We start from the raw sequence: 20,018 nt of genomic DNA on the forward strand, positions 1-20,018 counted from the left end.
GCGCGGCCCCTCGTTGCTTCACGCGTGTGCGCGCACTCTCCCACGCGCCCGCTCGCACACCGCTAGTCATTTGGCGCCTCCTCTTCTTGCTCCACTCGCCGGTACGTGTGTGCGCGCTAGACATAGACGTGGCTGGGTTGCGCTAACTGCGCTACGTTGTGCATAGGCCTCTACTTGGAGGTACAAGAATGAACCATCAGAAGTATCAAGCGGAAGAGGAGAGTAACAGTGTTAGGACTCTGCAGAGACTACAGAGGTATGCGATGCGTGTTGAAGTGGCGAGGCAGCAGGCAAAGCGATGGGCCGAGGAGAGACGTGCGATTGTGGGGCACGAGCAACAAGAGAAGCGACGAGTGGCCGAACAACCGCGGCACGCCAAGCGAACGGCTGCTGAACAGGTCATCGAGCCCAAGCAGCGCCGACTTGAGGACCGCCACTTGCGGTACGCAGGCGCGGGCTTTCAAAAGCACTTTGCAGAAGACGAATTGGATACGGCGTGTAGTGTCTGCGACTGCCTCTGGTTCCGGCCGTACGTCGTCAGTGTGTCGCGGCCCTTGCATGTGGCGGTCATCCAGTAAGCGTTTCCCCGGGAGCACCTGAGTGCATTCGAGTTTTGCGCCACGTGCAGCGGAGGAATGTTTCGCATTGAATTAGATAATAATCGAGCATGGTTTCTGTCGTAATCCTTACAGCGGTTTATATGGCCGCTAGCACTGCGAAACTTATTTCGTGCAATTGTCTAATACTTGGCCGTCGCCATCACTACGTCACCTTTCTGACGAAACTGTGACTTTTCCAGTTTATTTATCACCGAGTAAACTGGACCAATACGGGGATGGTGTAATGAAAAAGGGGTCATTGTAATAAAAACTGCGTAGTTCAAGGTTGCGTGGTGAGGGCCTCTGGGGTCTGATATTGTGCGAGGGCTTGTGTGGGAAAGCGTAGGTAAGGCTGGGCGTACATAAAAACCCGCACTGTGGTAGTGTGCGGAATTTGTACATGTGTCATTGGACCGAAGCGTATTCTCAAAGCCAAGAAGAAGGGCTTTGCCGGGCAGGTACGTATTGGCCTACGTTGCAAAACATGGTGCAGAACACCAAGTGACATGCGCCTTACCGCGAAGCCGAACAACCAAAAAGTTATGTGATGGGCGCAGAGTGTAAATAGTTCCCTGTGTGTATTCTTGGAAATAAAAACATGTACGCATCATGGGTCTCTTTTTCATAGCTTTTAATTGAAATGCTTTGACAAAGTTGAGGCTCTTAACCTGGAATACAACACGCGAGTTGGATCTGGCATCGTTTTTCATTAAACAATTAAGTTCCACGCAAAAGAGGATTATCAGTAAAGAATGAAGAAACGTTTCCTGGTTCCCCTTCCATGATTGGCTGAATCAATCGGTGGATTTCATTTCAATACATAGAGATGGCGACAAAGAATATAAAATAGGCTGAACAGGTGCAGAGAAAGCAAACAGAACAAGGGCGGCGCATTGCGCGCCGTGTTCGGGCATGTGGTGGCGAACCGGCAGTGGAGGTGGAGTAAATGTTTTTCGACGACATGGCATAGTACTTTCTTATCGTTCTACCACCCGCTTCTTGACAAACTGCAGTTCTGGGTATGTGCCAATATATAAAATGATCATCATCATCATTATCATCATCATCATCATCACCATCATCATCTCATACTGTGCGAAGTGCCGCGCCCGCCTTCCTCAAGTGTCAGCTTTCAGAGTGTCATGAATAACAGGAGGAACGTGACATGCTTTAAAACGACATCATTGTGCTCGTCATAATAAAAGAAGAATCAGTTGTGACTTAGCGGTAGATGTGACTGTTGTGGCAAACGTTTGTAGCATCGTCCCGATGCTGCAAACGCACACAAGAGCAATAAACAACAGTAGCTGCTGTAAAGAAATAAACAACGAGAATGAAACATAGTGCCGAAGTTGGTCATCGGGCATAGAAAGGCTTAAGACGCACGACGTGGACGACGTGAGGTCTTGCGCGGCGCCGCTGTGATTGCGAAATGTCATCTGGCACGACGTCATATTCGAGTACTCCAATACGTCAGATGATCAGTACTTCCGGGGCGCCATGTCTTAATAGGATATTATCGACTAAAGATTTCGCGATTCCGGCCGCGGTGCCTTTGGTTAGGGCTTTCGTTTCGGCCTAGCGGGTAACAATACCTTGAGATACCTTGAGACATTTACACAATGGACCACTGTCGGAAGACCTCTTGCTAGGCGCATGGCCACAGAGTTGGCAGATGACAGAGACAATGCGTGCTCTTTCACGTTTCCTAGGTGACACGGGCCTGGACTCACGCCTGTGATAACAGTTGTGTAATGTGTCCTTCACCTCGTTCCTCCCATTATCATCTCCAATTGTGACCCTTTTTCTTCCCCTCTTCCCCTTCTCTTACGTAGAGTAGCAGGCCAGATGCTCCATTATCCGGCCGACCTCTCTACATTTTCCAGTCATTAAAATACTTCTTCCCGAATATTGACGTCGGAAACGGTCCCAACAAGTCCCTCCTAATCTGCTGGAATGGTCGGCAAGGTCGATTCGCTGCAGCAATGCCGCTGGGCTTGTTTGTGGTGTCTTCCGTCGCTGGCAGTCACGGCGTGTCCTGACGTCGTTGGTAACGTCTATGGTCAGGCGTGGTCAGTAATACTTCTCTCGTATCCTCGATAGCATACGGGAGAATCCGAGGTGCCCAGCGATCGGATCGTCATGTTGGGCGTATGGAACCGCTGGACGCAGTGATGAGGGCACAACGAGAAGGTAGTTGACACATACTGCAGAGAGGCTCTCCTTTACGAGGATGTCGTTTCGCAGGGAAAACGAAGACAACCCTCTCCTGAATGCCCTAGGTACAACGTCGGTGTGGCCTGCCAAGTAATCGATGAAGCATTTTAGCTCTGGGTCTGCTCCTTTGCTGGTCAGCGAAGCCTTCCGCGCTTATTGTTCTTAGGAAGGCGTCGTCATATTCGTCATCTTGTAGCGGCGGGTCAATGGGGGCGCGGTAGGCAGTCGGCATCAGACTGCTTCCGTCCGGAATTGTAGACGGCAGTGATGTGAAATTATTGAAGTCTCAGACTCCATAATGCGAGGCGCCCTAAACAGTCCTTTAGTTTGCCAGCCAACACAAATCATGGTAGTCGGTTACGACTTTGAAAGGCCTGCCCTAAGGGTAAGGGTAAGGGCGTAAGGGCAGAATTTCGTGGTAGCCTAAATGATGTCAAGCCATTCTTCCATCGTAGAATAATTGGCTTCCGCTTTCAACAGCGATGGGCTAGCGTAAGCAATGACCCTTTCAAATCCGTCTTTCCTTTAGACTAGGATGGCGTCGAAGCCTAGCTACTTGCTTCGGTATAGATTTCGGTGTCAGCGTGTTCATCGAAGTGGGCGAGTACTGGTGACCGCATGGCGTTGTTTAAGCTCTTCGAGTGCTTCGATTTGCGGCGTTTCCCACTTGAATCCAACGTCATTTTTCGAGGTATGTCAATAGCTCGGCGATGCGTGAAAAGTCTGACGAAGTGCCTGCAATAGGCACACAGGCTGCTGCGGCACGAGGTGGCGTTTGCGCCAGGAATCCACCAAGGCCATTGACGAGTACGTCCGGTAGCAGGAATGAAGGAAAAATTGTTTATTTTACATTAGTTACATTGACTCTAGATACGGAAGCCCAGTCCATTCAGGAGCATATTGAATGCCTGAATTCACGTTGGGACACGTCAGCACACCCTTACTGCACGAAAGGTCTCCGCTTTTAATGCCGTCGTCTTCCCTAGGCGGCTATACTAGGGAATCTGATGACTGTACCGCGGCCAATCATTCCGCCCATGATATCGAACCATTCTGCAGAACTCCGCCTCCGCTGTTGTACCTTCGCCCCCACATATTTAGCAAGCACGTAGCAATCTCGGAATCCGAGGTCGAAGCCGTTCCCACGATAGCATTTGACGTTGGCCCTTTTCATCATTAGTTCAGGTTACGTGAAGGTAGGGGGGTCTTCTATTGACCCGTCAACCGTCGATGCCAACGCTGCGCTGGCTTCTGGATAGGCGCTGATGAATGGGTGAGGTTGCCTCGTGGTAAACGTCTAATTATAGATGCCCTTTGTCGTGTTGAGACGTAACAAGGCCAAGGAACGTGCGCACTTTCTTCTTGTTGGCTGGCTGTTGAAAGTCAGCGATGGAAGATGGCTTCTGCGGACGAGGACGGATTCCAGATTTGCTGGTGACGTGGCCCAGGAACAGCTCATCATAAGCGAAGCGATGCTTTTCTGCCTTCAGAGTGAGCCCTGTTGATTTAATGGCCTCTAGTACTGCCTCAAGCAGCCTAAGGTGGTTGTCGAAATACCCGGCGAAACCAACGATGTCATCCAAGTGAACGAGACAGGTCTGCCACTTCAATCCTGCTGATACTGTGTGCATTCCGCGCTGGAACGTTGCAGCTGCTGAGGACAGTCAGAACCTTGAAATGGCGGAGGCCATCCGTCGTGATGAAGATGCTCTTTTCGCGATCCATCTCGTCGACTTCTATTCGCAAGTAGTCTGTCTTGAAAACCATCGATGAGAAATACTTAGCGTTGCAGAGCATGTTCAATGCGTCTTCTATCCGTGGGAGCAGGTATACGCTGTTTTTCATGATCGTGTTCACCGACGGTAACCCACAATAAACGCAGGGTTCAGTCCTTTTTCTTCACCGAGACAACAGGAGACACCGACGGGCTCTTCGAAGCTGGGTGATATTGTCGCATAGCATTTCATCGATTTGTTGCTTTATGGCTTCTCGTTTCCGCGTCGAAGCTCGGTACGGGCTCTGACGGAGTGACCGAGGGCATTGTTCGGTTCTTATGCGATGCTTAGCAACTGGTGTTTGTCGAATCGTCGATGGCATCGAAAAGCACTCTTTGTATCGTCGAAGAAGACTTTTGAGCTGTTGCTGCTTACTCGTGGGGAGACTCGGATTGATGTCGAAAGCCGGTTTGGGAACTGTGGCCGTCGAGGTAGATGCGGCAGAATCCGAGGGAACAGACGCATTGCTGGTGTCCACAATTTCCTCGGTGTATGCTATCATCGTGCCCTTGCTGAGGTTTTGTACTCGTGGTTGAAGTTCGTCAACATTACTTTCACTTTTCTTCCATGCAGTCGAGCGATTCCTCTTGCGATGCAAATTTCGCGGTCTAACGACGACGTCTTCTGCGTCTGCCGTTGTTTCGGTGGCGACGGAAATGTTACTGGAGCGAGGAGGGATGCCGACTTGATCTTCAAGCACACTCAATGCACGGTGACTCGCGAGCTGTCCGGCGATATCACATGGTATTCCGATAGCGTTATTGACTTGGACTTCAGGTCGATGATTGCGCCGTCTTGGCTCAGAAAGTCCATGCCGAGGATTACGTCTCGTGAACATTGCTTCGGGATAACAAACGTTGCAGGATAAGTATGGTTATTACACAAGCTTACACAAGGTTCGGTGACAACATAAAACGGTTAGAACCATCGATAACATTCTAGAAACTTCCAATACATGCAGGCGCGTCCTGCGCCGAGCGATAATGTTCAATATTTGTTAGCAGGTGAAAAGCATTTAACATAGGAAGATAAACAGGTGCACCTGTTCGTACAACGAAAGCGTGATGACCACCGTGTGACGATGATCGATGCAGTAACTACGATGGCATGACAACGGCATGAGGACAATTGCGACGGCGACGAGTGTATGATGGTAATTACGTGACGATGGCTGTATCGCGAAACTTGTGTAATGTAGATGGTGTGACGACGAGGGCATGTCGAGAGGCGGATGATAAAGCAGGAGGGACGATGATGGCACGATCACAACACCATTGTGACGACCGTCTGACGATGCAGCCCTGATGGCCAGTGGGTGAAGATGACGGCATGAGAAGGGTGGCGTAATCACGACCGAATGACGACAGTATGACTGCAGTGCAATGATGAAGAAAAACTAACGTCAACGGAACGACGAAGGCGGTAAATCGACCACAGAGTGATGACCATGGGATGAGCTTACTGAAGTGATGACAATGATGAAACGACTGCGTGAAGGTGACGGACTGATGATGATGATGACGATGATGGTATGAGAAGTAGGTGCATATAAGTCCTCATCATTGCAGCATCTCTGAAGCCGTGCCTTTTGCCCAGTGTGCAAAGGGTAGATGTGCTGATAAACAGCAGGGAATATGCTGGGTCGCTCGGGCATCGGGACGCCCTGCGCGGACGCGCGTATACCCTGCGCTATGCTTTCGCAGGTGTGCTCCGTTGCGCGGCGCTCGCAGACGCCGCTCCCTTGAGATCAGAGAGTTTTCGCTTAGGGGACACAAGCGGCTTGCGTACGCAAGAACTATGGGCGACGCTACTGCGCATGCGCAGACCCAGCCGTAGAGGCCTGCGCATGCGCAGTACCGGCGCCCCTAGTTCTTGCGTACGCAAGGCGCTTGTGTCCCCTAAACTAAAACTCTCTGTTATTAAAATAGTGAACAGGGTGTACGCAGCCAACACAAAGCAGCTTTTGACTGCAAGAAAGCTGGAGCATTCTGCTGTTGTCGTCGTCGTCGTCCTTTTTTTGCCGTCATCGCCATCATACCGAGTGCGTGGGCCGCGTGACCACGGGGATCGTGCCACAGCAGCACGAGCTTAAGAATTATGTTCAGCTGTGATCGGCATCGCTGTGCCTAGTCTCTCGCAATTTCGCAAGATATTCTCCTTCTCCGAGCCATACCGTCGCAGAGCGGAACAGTTCTTGGCCTTGGGAGCGTCGCTACGCGTGCATACGCAAGGTAAGCTGCTGGAACTGGCGATTAGGCTTTGTGTCCTTTACTGAAACTTTGGCTTCATTGGCTTCCGGCTACGTATGGGAAAAAAAGTAAACAAACTGGCACTAGAAGCTTCCACCAGAGATTCCTTATCGGATTGCGCAGCGTGATGTCATAAGATGAAACTAGGACAGGGCACGCACTATCCACGGCTGTGCCTCGAAAAAGGCATTTAAAAGAACAATCACTGCTCTGAAGTTGCAAGAGAAAAGACAGGGGGAGGGGTCATTTCTTTTTTGTGCGTCCACAAAATCAGGGCCTCCACAAGTGCTGACCAGGAAGGTTGATTCAGTTTCGGGCCTGTGTACTCGCTCAGAATCAGAATGAGGTTATTCACGAGAGTAGTGCAGTAGAAATTTCAATATATATATATATATATATATATATATATATATATATATATATATATATATATATATATATATATATATATATATATATATATATATATATATATATGCCGCCTCGTAGTTAAAAACAGAATTGGGACCAAAGGTACCGGAAGTCGGACACACAGGCGACAGCGGCAGATAACCCTCATCGATTGGCGAAAGCTCATTTCGTTTCTTAGTACAGCGGGGCATTTTGTCCTCCGGTTGAACGAGGAGAGGCATTTTCTTTTGATCTTCGTCTTTCCAGGTCACGGCAACGAATTTCGGATTAGTCTGCAGCGGTACACGCCTGGACCTGTCGGCGATCTAACAGCTTCCCAGAATGGAGGCGGCCAGTGGCATGGCGAGCCAGGTCAACACCCCGGAGGAGTCCGCGGATACGCCCCTCGAGGACAACCTGTCGGCCATCATCGGGCGCACGGGCTTTTTCCATCGCTCCCTCTTCTCGTACGAGATGGTCGCCATGATGTGCCTCACGCTGCACAACATCGTGCACGGTGAGAGCGCCTCTGACGCGGACCACTGGTGCCGCCTGCCCGACCCGCCCGCGAACATGACGCTCGAGGAGTGGAGGGACGCGAACATCCCCAGGCAAGTCGCAGCCGCGGTGGCACTCTGGACGTTTGCCGAATTCCATCGTATTGTCGAACGCACCGTCTTGTCAGCTCTGATTGGCTCGCAGAACCGCAGTGTCTCTGCAGCGTCTCTGATTGGTTCGAAACGCCGCCATTGCAGGGTTTGACGAAATATATGGAGGAATATCTGACATTGTTGTCCAGAATGGAAACCCGGGGCTTTAGTGATGAAAGAAACTGCGCTGCTAAACTGCGCCACCATTGCGTCCTGTGGGGAAACCAGCCCTGAAACTTCGCGGGAAGAACAGCAGCGCCGTAACACAGCCTAGCGGGCGGAGGAAACAACTTTCAGTAGGACATATTGTGATTTCACGTAAGAAAATTCAGCGCTCACTTTGAGGCACGTATGTCCAGCGTCTGAAGTGACTGGGCGCCGGCATGGTAGAACTAATGAGGTCCTAAAATAAAGTTGTAACTCTAGAACCTTTTCGGCTATAGAACGTATAGGAGTGAGCGCATTCCTTGAATAGAGCATGACCTTAGACAGAGTTTGGCTGAATGCGCCGGGCGTTCGCATGGTTTGATATAAGCGGGCGCACCCATTATCATTTAAAATCATTGATAACGCTGAAATGAAACGAACTGATGTCGAATATTCGCTCTCCCTGCCCACAAGGTGACTTCATCAGCGAACTTCGGCAAGCAGGACTGCCGTTCAACACGACCACCTTTGATGCAATGCACATTTGCAAGATGTTTGAAAATTAAAACGGGTGAAGCAATGCCGGGAAATTGAAAACAAATGAAGGCAGGCTCAGAACGGAAACCAGGTTGTCAGATGCGTTCGTTTGTAGATCACGCTAATCATTTTGTAAATTTGAAAGGTATGCCTCTCGAGTAGGAATTCACAGGGATCTTAATTATAGGTTGCGTTGGAAAGTGTTTAGGGATGCTGTAGGGATACCGGTTGTATACAACGTAACTTGAGCGAAGCTTCTAAAATATGCGAATGCCACATTGCTGGACAGAACCAAGGCGATGTTTGCCGTCGCTTGGAGATACTCAGATTATTTTTTTTTGCATTCCGCCTAATTACATTACCAATCACAATTAATAAATCAACTTCTCAACTATTATAATTAGATGAAAATTGTAGAGCAACGTGAAATATTTCTGATCCAGATATGTATTGCTCAATACTCGGTATATAAACGTGTTTTTCCAAGCATGAGAGAAGCCCGCGAATAGACGCAACGTGCCCAGAGCGGCCCGTAGGGCGGCAACATTTAGTGTTACTGAAGTGCTAAAGCGCCAAACAGACGACACAAGAACAGACACGAAAGCGCTCGTCCGTGTCTCTTCTTGTGTCGTCTGTTTGGCGCTTTAGTACTTCAGTAACATGCACCAACTAACCCAACAAAAAGTTCTGCTGGAACATTTAGTGTATTCGCGGGCTTTTTGTGAAATGCTGTGCGTCTGAAGAAATGGGTTTCTTTTTTTTGACGCTCTTCTTTTTCTTTATTTTAGGGAAGAGAACGGTACTCTGAGCCGTTGCCTCGTGTACTCGGTGCCTGTCGGCGAACGCCCGGCCGAAAATGCGACGCGCGTAGCCGTTCCATGCTCAGACAGGGTGTTCAATGTCTCCGCCAACGTAAAGCTGTCCGTTATAAAGCAGGTGAGATATTTCGGCGTCTCTTGAGACATCATAAAGTGAGCCGTAAGTGCGATCGAACGTGTTATACGGGGGCCCTTTCGCTTTGCTGGAGCTTTCGGAGAAGCAGTGTTGAAAGTTACATGACCTATAGAAGTGTAATTTTACGTATTCATGCACTTTTTATCGAACGCACGTATTTTCTTTTGTGAACCTATAACCTCGCAAGACTGTATTGTACTGTATGGTATACATGTAAATGAGAATTTAAAAAATCTAATTTATTGTCAAATACGAATGCTTTATTAATCAGGAGTGTGAGCGACAGTAGACTGTTTTCGTAATTGGAATGCATGCTATCCTGCGAGGCAGTTTGCCAAGGTAGTGGCGGAATACTTTTCTTTTTTTTTTGCTACCCGCAATTCCGTATTCCGTACGTGCAAGCGCACTCTACTTGTCATATGACATGGAAAATGTAGGCGCGGCTGTCATAATGAAACCATGCACTGGAGACACGAGCGTTTCAGCGGATCGTTATCTGTGGCGGCCGCTGTTGCTCCAAGAATGGCCACACAGTTACGTGCTGTGCATCGTGGCCGCGTAGTGCGCTTAAAAGAACGTCTTCGTACGTCATCGAACGTCAGCGTACGTCATCGCTTGCATAATTAAGGAAAGAACACTGCATCGAAACGTCATCACGATCGGACGGACTGCTTTAGGAATGGTTGTCTCCGGCAATCCGATGAGTACAGACATGCTTCCTTTGTGGATGGATGCTTTCAGCATGGGAAAATGCAGTTCACTTGGTAAAGGTGTACTCGACGTGGAAGCCCATTAACAGAAGACAGGACTTTCTATTTTCCTTGTGCGCGTGCTCCTTCATTGACCTGTCTTCGTTGAACGCTTCTTTAGACTTCAACGTGCATCAAGAAATTGTTCAAGAATCAGTGGCCCTTTTTTTTTTGCGGCGCAGTGGGATCTTACCTGCGACCGCAAGTGGATGGCCTCTGCGTGCGAGACTGTCTACACAGTAGGCTCCATCATAGGACTCATGTTATCCGGTCTCTCTGCAGACAGGTAAGAAATGCGGATGGCGTTAGTTAGTGTGCATTTGTATCTAGCAGCTCCTGACGGCATGCGTCCATCATTTTTAAAAAATTAATTAGCGGAATCTTTGACAAGGAGCATCTTCCGAATAAACTTAAATGGGTCATTTGTGGACGCAGAACATAAACCATTATGCATTGCTAACAATTGTAGCTGAGGTAGGTAAATTAAAGTATGGTGCTTCTACTGAATCATGCTGAAGTGGCTTCGGACCCCTTGTTTGCTTTCGGGGCACGGCAGTGACCGAGCGTGGCCAAAGCAACGTCGTGGATGGCGAGGAGGAGGAAAAGTTAATTTATCTGACACACGTGTGTACGGTGTTATCTTTGAACCCGCCGTGGTTGCTCAGTGGCTATGGTGTTGGGTTGCTGATTACGAGGTCGCGGGATCGAATCCCGGCCCCGGCGGCCGCATTTCGATGGAGGCGAAATGCGAAAACACCCGTGTACTCAGATTTAGGTGCACGTTAAAGAACCCCAGGTGGTCAAAATTTCCGGAGTCCCCCACTACGGCGTGTCTCATAATCAGAAAGTGGTTTTGGCACATAAAACCCCATAATTTTTTTTTCTCTTTGAGGAACGTCTTGATATTTCGCTGACTGCGGTTGAGGGCAACTTTTTTTTTGGCTCAGTTCACCTATTATTTTTCTCCTACTGAGCGCGAGGACGCGGGTTCGATTCGCGACCGCTGTAGATGCCTTTCGATTTAAGTGCACGTTCTAGAGCCTCAGAAGTTCAAACTAAACATGGACTCTCCACTACGGCTTGCTTCGAAGCCCCTGTGCTGTGTTGAGACGATAAACCCACTTATTTAATTAATTGATTAATTGCTCGGTTGATTTGTTTGACTTCCTCGACTAGCTGGTTTCCTCCCCAAAGTGTCACTTGGGTCGTTGCAGTCATGTAGTAGAATGTTTCCGAGTTAATATTTTTTGCTGCACTTTATTGTTTAACGCGTTCCGAGCGTCTGCCTTGAGGCTATGATTTCGTCACCAACATAAGAATGTCATACAGCCCGACAGCCTGTACAACCTCTACACGCTACAGCGCCGCGTTATACAGCTGCATCCTGGAGATTAAAGAGTTTTAGAATAGGGGCCCCAATAGTTTGGCGCCCCAAAGAGATTTGTGGGTGTTAGCGTTGGAGCACGCAGGAGTGAAGAGCTTTAGAATAGGGCTTTGCGTTTGCGGATAGCGTCTTGCGCTGACAGCGCCACTATGTCGTCAAAGAAAAGCCATTAGAAATAATTAAATAACATATACCAGTTTATGATAGAAACAGTAATTTTGAATTGTGTGCATTCGTGTTTAATTACAATTTAGAGGTTATTCTGTAAGCAGCAAACAATTAGCTGCGCTTAGTTTTGAGCAAACCAACTGTACGTGCGTTCACCAGCCAAGCTTAGTCGTGTTAGGTCTATACGAGCCATAAAATCCACTACCGAATTCGGAATCAGCGGCGCCTAATGAATCAATCTTCATAACACACGCTACTTGAGAGGAATCGATAACCGCGGTCACTTCTCCTATAGCTTGCGAACTTCACGCGTCACCAAGAATCGAACCCAGTTTGGTGCTAGGGTAGAGCCGTCGCTTCGATGTGTGCCGCCATGTTTGATGACGCAAAGCTTTTGGGGCCGCTATTTGGGCTTCCGCTAAATCGGTGAAATAGCGTTCCCAACGCGAAACCTAAAACGCGTCTCGTGCATGCGCAGTGGCTTCGACGCTATTTCTTTGGGGCCCCAAAACGTTTGGGGCCCCTTATTATAAACCCTCTATACATAGTATGCACGTGACGTCACATCCGCTGCTGTCGTCTGCTTCCGCTACGTTCCGCCATCTTCGGGAACACGGAGGAAGGAAACTAAGGAGAGGCCCTGACGTCACTCTTTGTGAAGCAAAAGTGAAGCCGGAAGTTGGCGTTGCTCATGGCGATGCTCCGCCTTTTGTGCCACCCTCCTCTCTTGTTTACATCTTTCGCGAAACCACGCCGCGCTGCGCGTGGTTTCGCGCGCGGAGCGCTCGCGCTCGCGCAACATCCGGCAGAGCACGGTGCAGGTAACACAGCGCACCAAGACACGGTGACTAACGCAAACCCGGTCACACAGCGCCTTTGCCACGGCACGAAACCTACCAGAGCAACACGTGTGAGCGCTCAAACAACGCCGCCATTGTGGCCCAAAAGGCGTGGCCATACAGCAAAAAAAATAAAAAAGCAGCAAAAAAATGAGAACCTACCCCGTCATTTCCGCCACATTTTTCTCCTAGCGCGCGGAGGGGGTAGGGCCTCTCCTTAGTTTCCTTCCTCCATGTTCGGGAACCTTATTAACAGGCGCACGCACAAGGCCTATGGGTTCCCCAACATGGTGCCGCCGTAAACCGGAAGTCGCGGAGTATCCTTGAATGACGTACGTGCATACTATGTATTGTGTGGCGTGCCTCTAGTCGACGTGAGAAGAGCGCTTCACATTTTGCAGGATCGGCCGGAAGCCAACGATCTGCTTTTCGGCCGTGGTACTCGAGGTGGTCGGCATCTCGCTGAGCAGCGTGGGCAGCGTGTTCCTCTTCACGTGCCACCGTTTCTTGGTGGGGGCCGCCATCCACGCGCTCGTCTACACACAGTACATCATGCGTGAGTTGTATACTGCAACGCATACGTTCCAAACGACCTTACGCCTCATCTTTGAATTTTCGCAAGGGGGTCTATATTCGTTACAGCTAATTTCACAGGTGTAGATAACGGCTGAATTAACCTGCGTATTTTTGTTCCTATAGGCAATCTGTCTCTCTTCGTGTTCTGGTTTTCGATAAGAACTGTCATCTTCTCCCAAGTCATGTACTGGTCCTTTCAGGTTACTCAAAGCAAACGAAGAAGCAGAATCAATGCTTACAAGCCGCGTTAAATTTAAGAAAATCTTATGCGGATGACTATAAGGCTCAAATTGGGAGTTTTTGTAATGCATGCATGCACGAAGACATCAGGATGACGTGATATTCCTCGTAAGCGTTAAAGAGAAGCGCCCGTAACAGTATACCGTACACAAAGGCGTATGGCGGCGCCTCCGGTACAGTGGATTAACCTAGCAATATACGAGTCCAAACCTCAAGGCGTGTCTACGCTTCTTAAACAAACATGCGACAGCACGACACCGTCACGCGGCTTCAGCTATTGCAGTCGAAGGCGCATTCGAGTGTAATCTTTTTTTTTTTTGACATTGCATATAGCTGGCGCATACATCAGTGCTGGGCCAACTGGATGTTTCTTCTCTTTCAAACAACTACATTGGCAGTGGTCGAGGTGGTGGCGACACAGTGGCGGGCCATGTACATGACGTTCGTCATCTACGGCTACCTTATTGGCTTCCTCATCAAAGTCTTCACGCTCGGCGACGATATAGACTGGCGGAACCAACAGCTCATCGTCATGTTGCCCACGACGGTCCTGCTCTGCGGATTCTTGTGAGCGAAAGCTTCTCACAATAGAAACAACAGACAGTTACTCTCCGCTACGTTTCACGCGCTAGGTATACTAAAGAGCATACATAGCAGCGAGGCGCATTGATGGCCCGCCGTGGTTGCTTAGTGGCTATGGTGTTGGGCTGCTGAGCACTAGGTCGCGTGATTGAATCCCGGCCACAACGGCCGCGTTTCTAGGGGGCAAAATGCGAAAATACTCCTGTACTTAGATATAGGTGCACGTTAAAGAACCCCAGGTGGTCCAAATTTCCGGAGTCCCCCACTACGCCATGGTTCATAATCAGATGGGGGTTTTGGCACGTAGAATCCCATGACTTATTTTTTTTTTAGAGCTGCGTTGATGTCGCATTTTTCTCTATAAGCGCGCCCCATAGAGACGCAAGCGAGGCAGTGTCAGCTCGTCAAGAGGAACAAAATGACCCCACTTTGCGACTACATCTGTCGTGCTCCCATTGACGATAAGGCACCACCGCGCCAGTTTGCGACAACCTGTAAAAACCCCACTCGCAGCTTGCTGCCAGAGTCGCCTCGGTGGTCGCTCACAAACTTGCGCGTGGAGGAGGCCGTGCGTGGGGTCGCCTACATTCTCCGCTGCAACCGGGCGACGCCCGACGCCATCAAAGCTGTCATCAAAAAGCTCAGGCTGGAGCCGCTGCAGACGCTGCACCGTAGGATGTCGGCCAATGAGGAGGCCTCGCAGTACCTAAGCCACCGCAGGACACAGGTACAATATATCCGCACGTTATGGGCATTGAGAGTTTGTCATGCGCGCTATTTTTAACATCGATGACAGATGCAAACATTGAGCAAACGCGCACACTGTTTGGTTGCCGTTATTGAAACACCGCAACGCCTATGTTATGCCACGAGATGGCTTCGTAGTAGAGAGAATCGCTACTGAAGAGCCTGCAGAGCTTTCTCTCTCTCTGTTTCTTTTTATTCATGACATTGACAGCGATTAACGATCTTGGATGTGTTTCCTACACTGCGCGGTGACTTATTCCATAGCCATATTCTGCCAGGCCACTACAGCCTAGCTGCTTCGAGACAGAGGGCGCTGCGGGCAGGCGAATAGCGCCGACAGTGATGTGTCAAGAAGCAGTATTATTATTTTTTTATTTAACTTCAATCTCTTGAATTCGTAAGAGTGATACAACGCTATTATCGCGTACGTACAACTCAGACGACAGTTCCAATGTCAGGGAGTACACGTGGGCCCGGTATGTTTGCGAGTGTCCTTGTGTGAACGCATACAGGTTCACCAGCAGCAGTGAGCGTTTCTGTAGCAAAATCTAAAGAAAGAAAATGACCAGCTAATTACCTTTCATCATGACTGCCTTCTTATTACGAGCGTGTGACTACAATTTACCGATTATAAACGGAACATCATCCGTCTTGCGAGTTAGTACCGTATTCTTTCAGTGGCTGCGCTAACACTCCGTTTCCGTCTTCCACTTAGAAAAGCATTTCTTCTCTGTGAAAGCTACGTTTCACGTCGAAATGCCGCTATAACACTGAATCTCCAAATAATGTTTGTCTCCAGTGTCTATTTAAAAGTAAAAGGTGATGTGTGTTATCCTGTGTGTTTGCAAAATTAGGTGAAGTTGTCCTGGTCGGCCCCGATGTCTAACTTCACGCACTCGCATGCAGGCACATGAGCTCGTGTCTCCAGAGAAGACGGTGTGGGAGCTTCTGGTGATTCTAATCACCCAGTACCAGTTCTCCAGCCTCACTATCAGTTTTTGCTGGTGCGCACCTGTTTCGCAGCTTTCTTTCTGTCTTATTTACTCTGTGGGCCAACTGATGGCTAACACCTCTGGCGCGCAATACGAAGTGATGTGCATACGTGGTGCCGAGTCAGTGCTGTACACAAGCGGATCCTTCTGCGCTACGTTAGAGTTGGTATAATGGAGTTTTGGAGCTGCAGCTGCACGTGCTGGCGTTGTGATTAAGATGTTAAGATGTGATGATTAAGATATGATTAAGAAGTTGAGAGAGCGAAGGTCAACTCCAACTTCTTTAGATTATTTTACAAGGACCACTGCTACACAAATGAGGACAGTGTAAAGACATTGGTTTGCAGATATTTCTGTCACGCTTGGACCCTTTAGTGAAAGAAAATGACCACGAATAATGCAAAATACAGTCTTCGTTTAGTTTCGATGTTGATATATTGCTTTTGTTTTTGTGAGTATACAACTAATTGACTGATTGGATGATTGACTGGGCTTAACGTCTGAGAGCAGCATCAGTGCGTTATAATACGCCGCCGTGAAAGGCTTATAACCGCTGTATTTGCAAACCAAACTTATACTTATGACGTAACTACTGATCAATCTTGAAGGTGCTCTAAGAACCAACCTTCTACTTAAGTAATACGTTTGTCACTTTTAAATATTGATAAGTTGAGTGGCCACAAAGGTACACTCTCGTATAGGTATACCTTGCTCGTGCCACCACCCGTACTTATAGTAAACGAAGTGGCCGACCGCGGGTGGCCTTTTCTTAACAAGCACTCGAAGCTTATAAAAGGTGCGTTTTTACATTCGGATCCACCGGAATGAGGCCGCCGTGGCCCAACAGTCGCACCTGCAACCTCGCGTTGGGCAGCGGGTCGCTACAGCCGCTAAGCCACCGCGACGGGTGATTATTAAATAACTGAGCAGCTCCACAAAGAGTATGCCTGCCAAAAGTGTGACTTCACGGAAGGCTGATGTGAAGTGTCGAGTTGTCTTTCTCCGTCGGTCTTTCAATTTTAATGGCATACCAAGCCTGCGCTCCTGTGAAGGCTGGGTATATTTTACAATTCCCCCCCCCCCCCACCAAAAAAAAAATGCAATCGACCATTTTGGTAATTCCATCTTGTTTGCAGTTACTATGCGTTGTTTTGATTCGAATGTCTTCGGTTTGAATTTCAACCGGGCTCATTGTTTTACAATCCCCGACGAAGCTTCCGATGATATGATTCAATTAATACTCAATGATCCAATAAATATGCAACAGTCTGTGTTAGTGCATTTATAACAGATGTCGCTACATTTCTTAGATTTTCAAATTTCGTACTGAATGCCGCACGTATGCATTGAGACACGCGGAGAGTTACGAGCTTCACATGTTGCAGGTGCTTATTTATACAATTTTGCAATTATGATTTATATTTCACTCATTTTATTTCACACGCTACCTTCGAATAAGCATAGCGGGCAGTTTAGTTGGGCGAGATTTAGGTATCTGAGAAATGCAGCAGAGCCTGCTGTGGACAAAGAGGCCTCGTCACTCGTCCGCGGGCATTAAGCTTGATCACGCTTTATTGTAGGTCGCGAGGTTGGAACGCATAGACGTTTAAGTGCTAAATGCCAGGGGCGTAGCCAGGGGGGGGGCTTATGGGGCTTCAGCCCCCCCCGAAATTTTTTCGTGCTGTCCATGCACCGCCGACCAAAGCGACCACCGGCGCCTGAAATCACTCTGGATTTTGTCTAGAATGTCTTTTTGGCGCTCGAAGAGACATTTAACAGCGAAGATTGCAAACTCGGGCTGGATTTCGTGGCAACGCCCATACACCGCGAGTCATAACGTCAAGCAGTCTCATCCGAGCACAAAGTTTCAAGGGCGCTTTGATGGTGAGCGGGCTCGCCGCGGCATCTCACTGAGGCCACGGAATCTATGGAGCGCATGGATATCAATTGCGAAACTTTATGGGTATAAATCTCATAAGCTCTTGATGTGAAAGGTGCATTGACATTTCCAAAGTTGTGCTTTAGATTTTCAATTGCGGAACCTTGTGGGTTTAATGTTGTTATAAACATTTGACGCCAAAGGTCTATTCACTTTTCTAAAGTCTTACATCGGAACATACAACGAGACAAGCCAAATCAACACACTAGCAGACGAGTTGACAAAGCAGGCAGCGAGGTCCAATGAGACGAAGCGTTGGGGTGGTTCATTTGTGCCGTCATGTCACATAAAAAAGTATCAACATTTTTTTAACCTACGCCAGAATGCATCCATGTCAAGACACTAAAACCAGCCAAAGTAACTACGTTCTTATTTATTTTTTCTTCTTTGACTTTTATTCGCGAGGACACATTGAGCCTCTTCAATTTTTTTTTGTTCTCGCTACCCTACCCGCGGGCTGCCAGAGCCAGCCAGAGTGCATACGTTTTTCCCGTATGGCCCCGACCACCGTGCGGTGCACTTTGGTGCGCGTTCGGTTTGCTCTGGCCAACGTTACGTTGGCTCTGGCCGAGTGGAGTTTCACCGGACAGAGTTTTGGACGCTTTCTGGCTAGCAGACGACAAAAAAAAAAAGAACAATGGTCGCTCGCCGCCATCACTGTGGTGACTCGAAGGATTGCACCGCATTCCTTGAGCGGAACCTTTCCGGAAAGTCTTGTTTCGCAGCTGTAGCATACTGAGCAGTATGCGTATGGTTCTCAGTGGACCAAGCGTCTCATGTTTTCTTCGGTATTCCTTCCGTAGCCCCATTAGGTGCCCGAAATAGGCATTCGATTCTGGCCAACATACTTTCCTATGCGTTTTTAGAGCGCAGCTCTTTGGCGTCCGTTCCTGGGTTTCGCGTCGTCGTCGGCGTTGTCGGCCTCGTAACCAGCTCCGCCCCCCTTCGCTGGAGTGGGAGACGAAGGACGCGAGCCGCGAATGGCGGAGACCAATGAGAGCGGCCCCTTCAGTGACGTGCGCGCGCGATGCTGGTGTCATGCGGACACTCCTTACGGCTCGATGCGCACTCGTGTCTGGTCTCAGCCGATCCGCTCGTTTCGTACTATCGTCTGCTCGCGCCACAGCTCTCGCCCGCGCCTGTTTGGTTCTGTTGGGTCGGTCTCGTTCGCGCTTGTTTTGGTTGTTATTTCGACAACAAACGGTTACAAATATCCCTCGAGGCCAGCGCACCTTCCACAACTTAATGCGGTGAGTGTAAGACTCGTATCTCCGTGAATCCCATTCATGCAAGTGCGACGACTGATGCACGGCGGAGGCCAATATGGCATTAAGGGCCCAGTTGTGAACGTCTTTGTGAACGTCTTTGAGAATCAAGCATTGCATGGTGTACCAAGTCGAACATATATCAGTCTATTTCTCCGACCACAAAGCTTCCTTCATGACTGTCAAGAACTGTTAGTGGAGTCTTTGTTAAAGGAATACGTGTGAAAAAAAAAAAAAAAATTCTGTGATAGCGCATACATGTGTTGCTCGATTTCTTTGCCTCAATCTATCGAAAAGGTGAAACAGCTTATTTGCTGCGCTCAAATTTCGCATTAGGAAGTAACGTAATCGTCGGTAATTTTTTTTTTCATTTCGGTGCCTCCGCCTCACAGAAAAAAAATACATTGTTGCGGCGCAGCGAATTGTCGCATGGTGAAAGTTCGATTTTGATACTTCTTTTGCTGAAAGTAATGGGCGACGGGACGTTTCATTTGCCGGATACGTTTATCATATTATTTCGAAAGCAATTATATGGACACTCCAGGCGCATTTCTGCCATCGCCCTCATGTTTCGTATAAAGTCCAAGGGTGATAACATCGTGACCACGCGCTGCATGCTGTATGTGCGAGTGAAAGCATAGGAGGGGAGGTGGAATGGGTGAGCCGACGATGGTGGCTCAGTCTTGTGTGCGCAAAGGAGAAAAGCGGGGAGCAAGCGCGCCGCCTTCCGTCGCGCGCAATACATCGGGGGGAGTGGATGGAATGGGGGCGGAATCTAGGATTCTGTGAACCTATGATTGTGCAACATGTTTATTTGCCTTGTTTGACGCATTATATACAGTTCTTCTTACATACATAGATTCATTGGAGACTTATATGTATACTTAAATATATTGTTGCGATGTTTTGTGTATACATGCAGTGAACTTTGTTTCCAGTGACACTTTTTGTCCTTTATCAAGCCGTATTTTCGCATTTGTATATCCCACTGTATCTTTGCATTTCTAATGTACGAGGGC

At 48.6% G+C, this 20,018-nt stretch overlaps 1 protein-coding gene across 6 annotated transcripts in view; it reads left to right on the forward strand.

The window, feature by feature from the left end:
• LOC135909287 (solute carrier family 22 member 6-B-like) overlaps positions 1-20,018 on the forward strand; it is a 59,466-nt gene that overhangs the window by 16,801 nt on the left and 22,647 nt on the right. Inside the window, exons 1-8 of one of the 6 annotated variants that reach the window (XM_065441216.1) lie at positions 6,554-6,822; positions 7,498-7,841; positions 9,353-9,500; positions 10,450-10,553; positions 13,060-13,214; positions 13,873-14,041; positions 14,570-14,783; positions 15,710-15,807. In XM_065441216.1, coding sequence (XP_065297288.1) covers positions 7,573-7,841; positions 9,353-9,500; positions 10,450-10,553; positions 13,060-13,214; positions 13,873-14,041; positions 14,570-14,783; positions 15,710-15,807 — 1,157 coding nt within the window. In that variant the 5' untranslated portion in view covers positions 6,554-6,822; positions 7,498-7,572. Of the gene's footprint in view, positions 1-6,549; positions 6,823-7,497; positions 7,842-9,352; positions 9,501-10,449; positions 10,554-13,059; positions 13,215-13,872; positions 14,042-14,569; positions 14,784-15,709; positions 15,808-20,018 lie in introns of those variants that run through there. The other 5 variants (XM_065441220.1, XM_065441218.1, XR_010566677.2 and 2 more) reach the window with 5 other exon arrangements.

The sequence above is a fragment of the Dermacentor albipictus genome, chromosome 5 (assembly GCF_038994185.2).
Source record: "Dermacentor albipictus isolate Rhodes 1998 colony chromosome 5, USDA_Dalb.pri_finalv2, whole genome shotgun sequence".
NCBI classification, from domain to species: Eukaryota; Metazoa; Arthropoda; class Arachnida; order Ixodida; family Ixodidae; genus Dermacentor; species Dermacentor albipictus.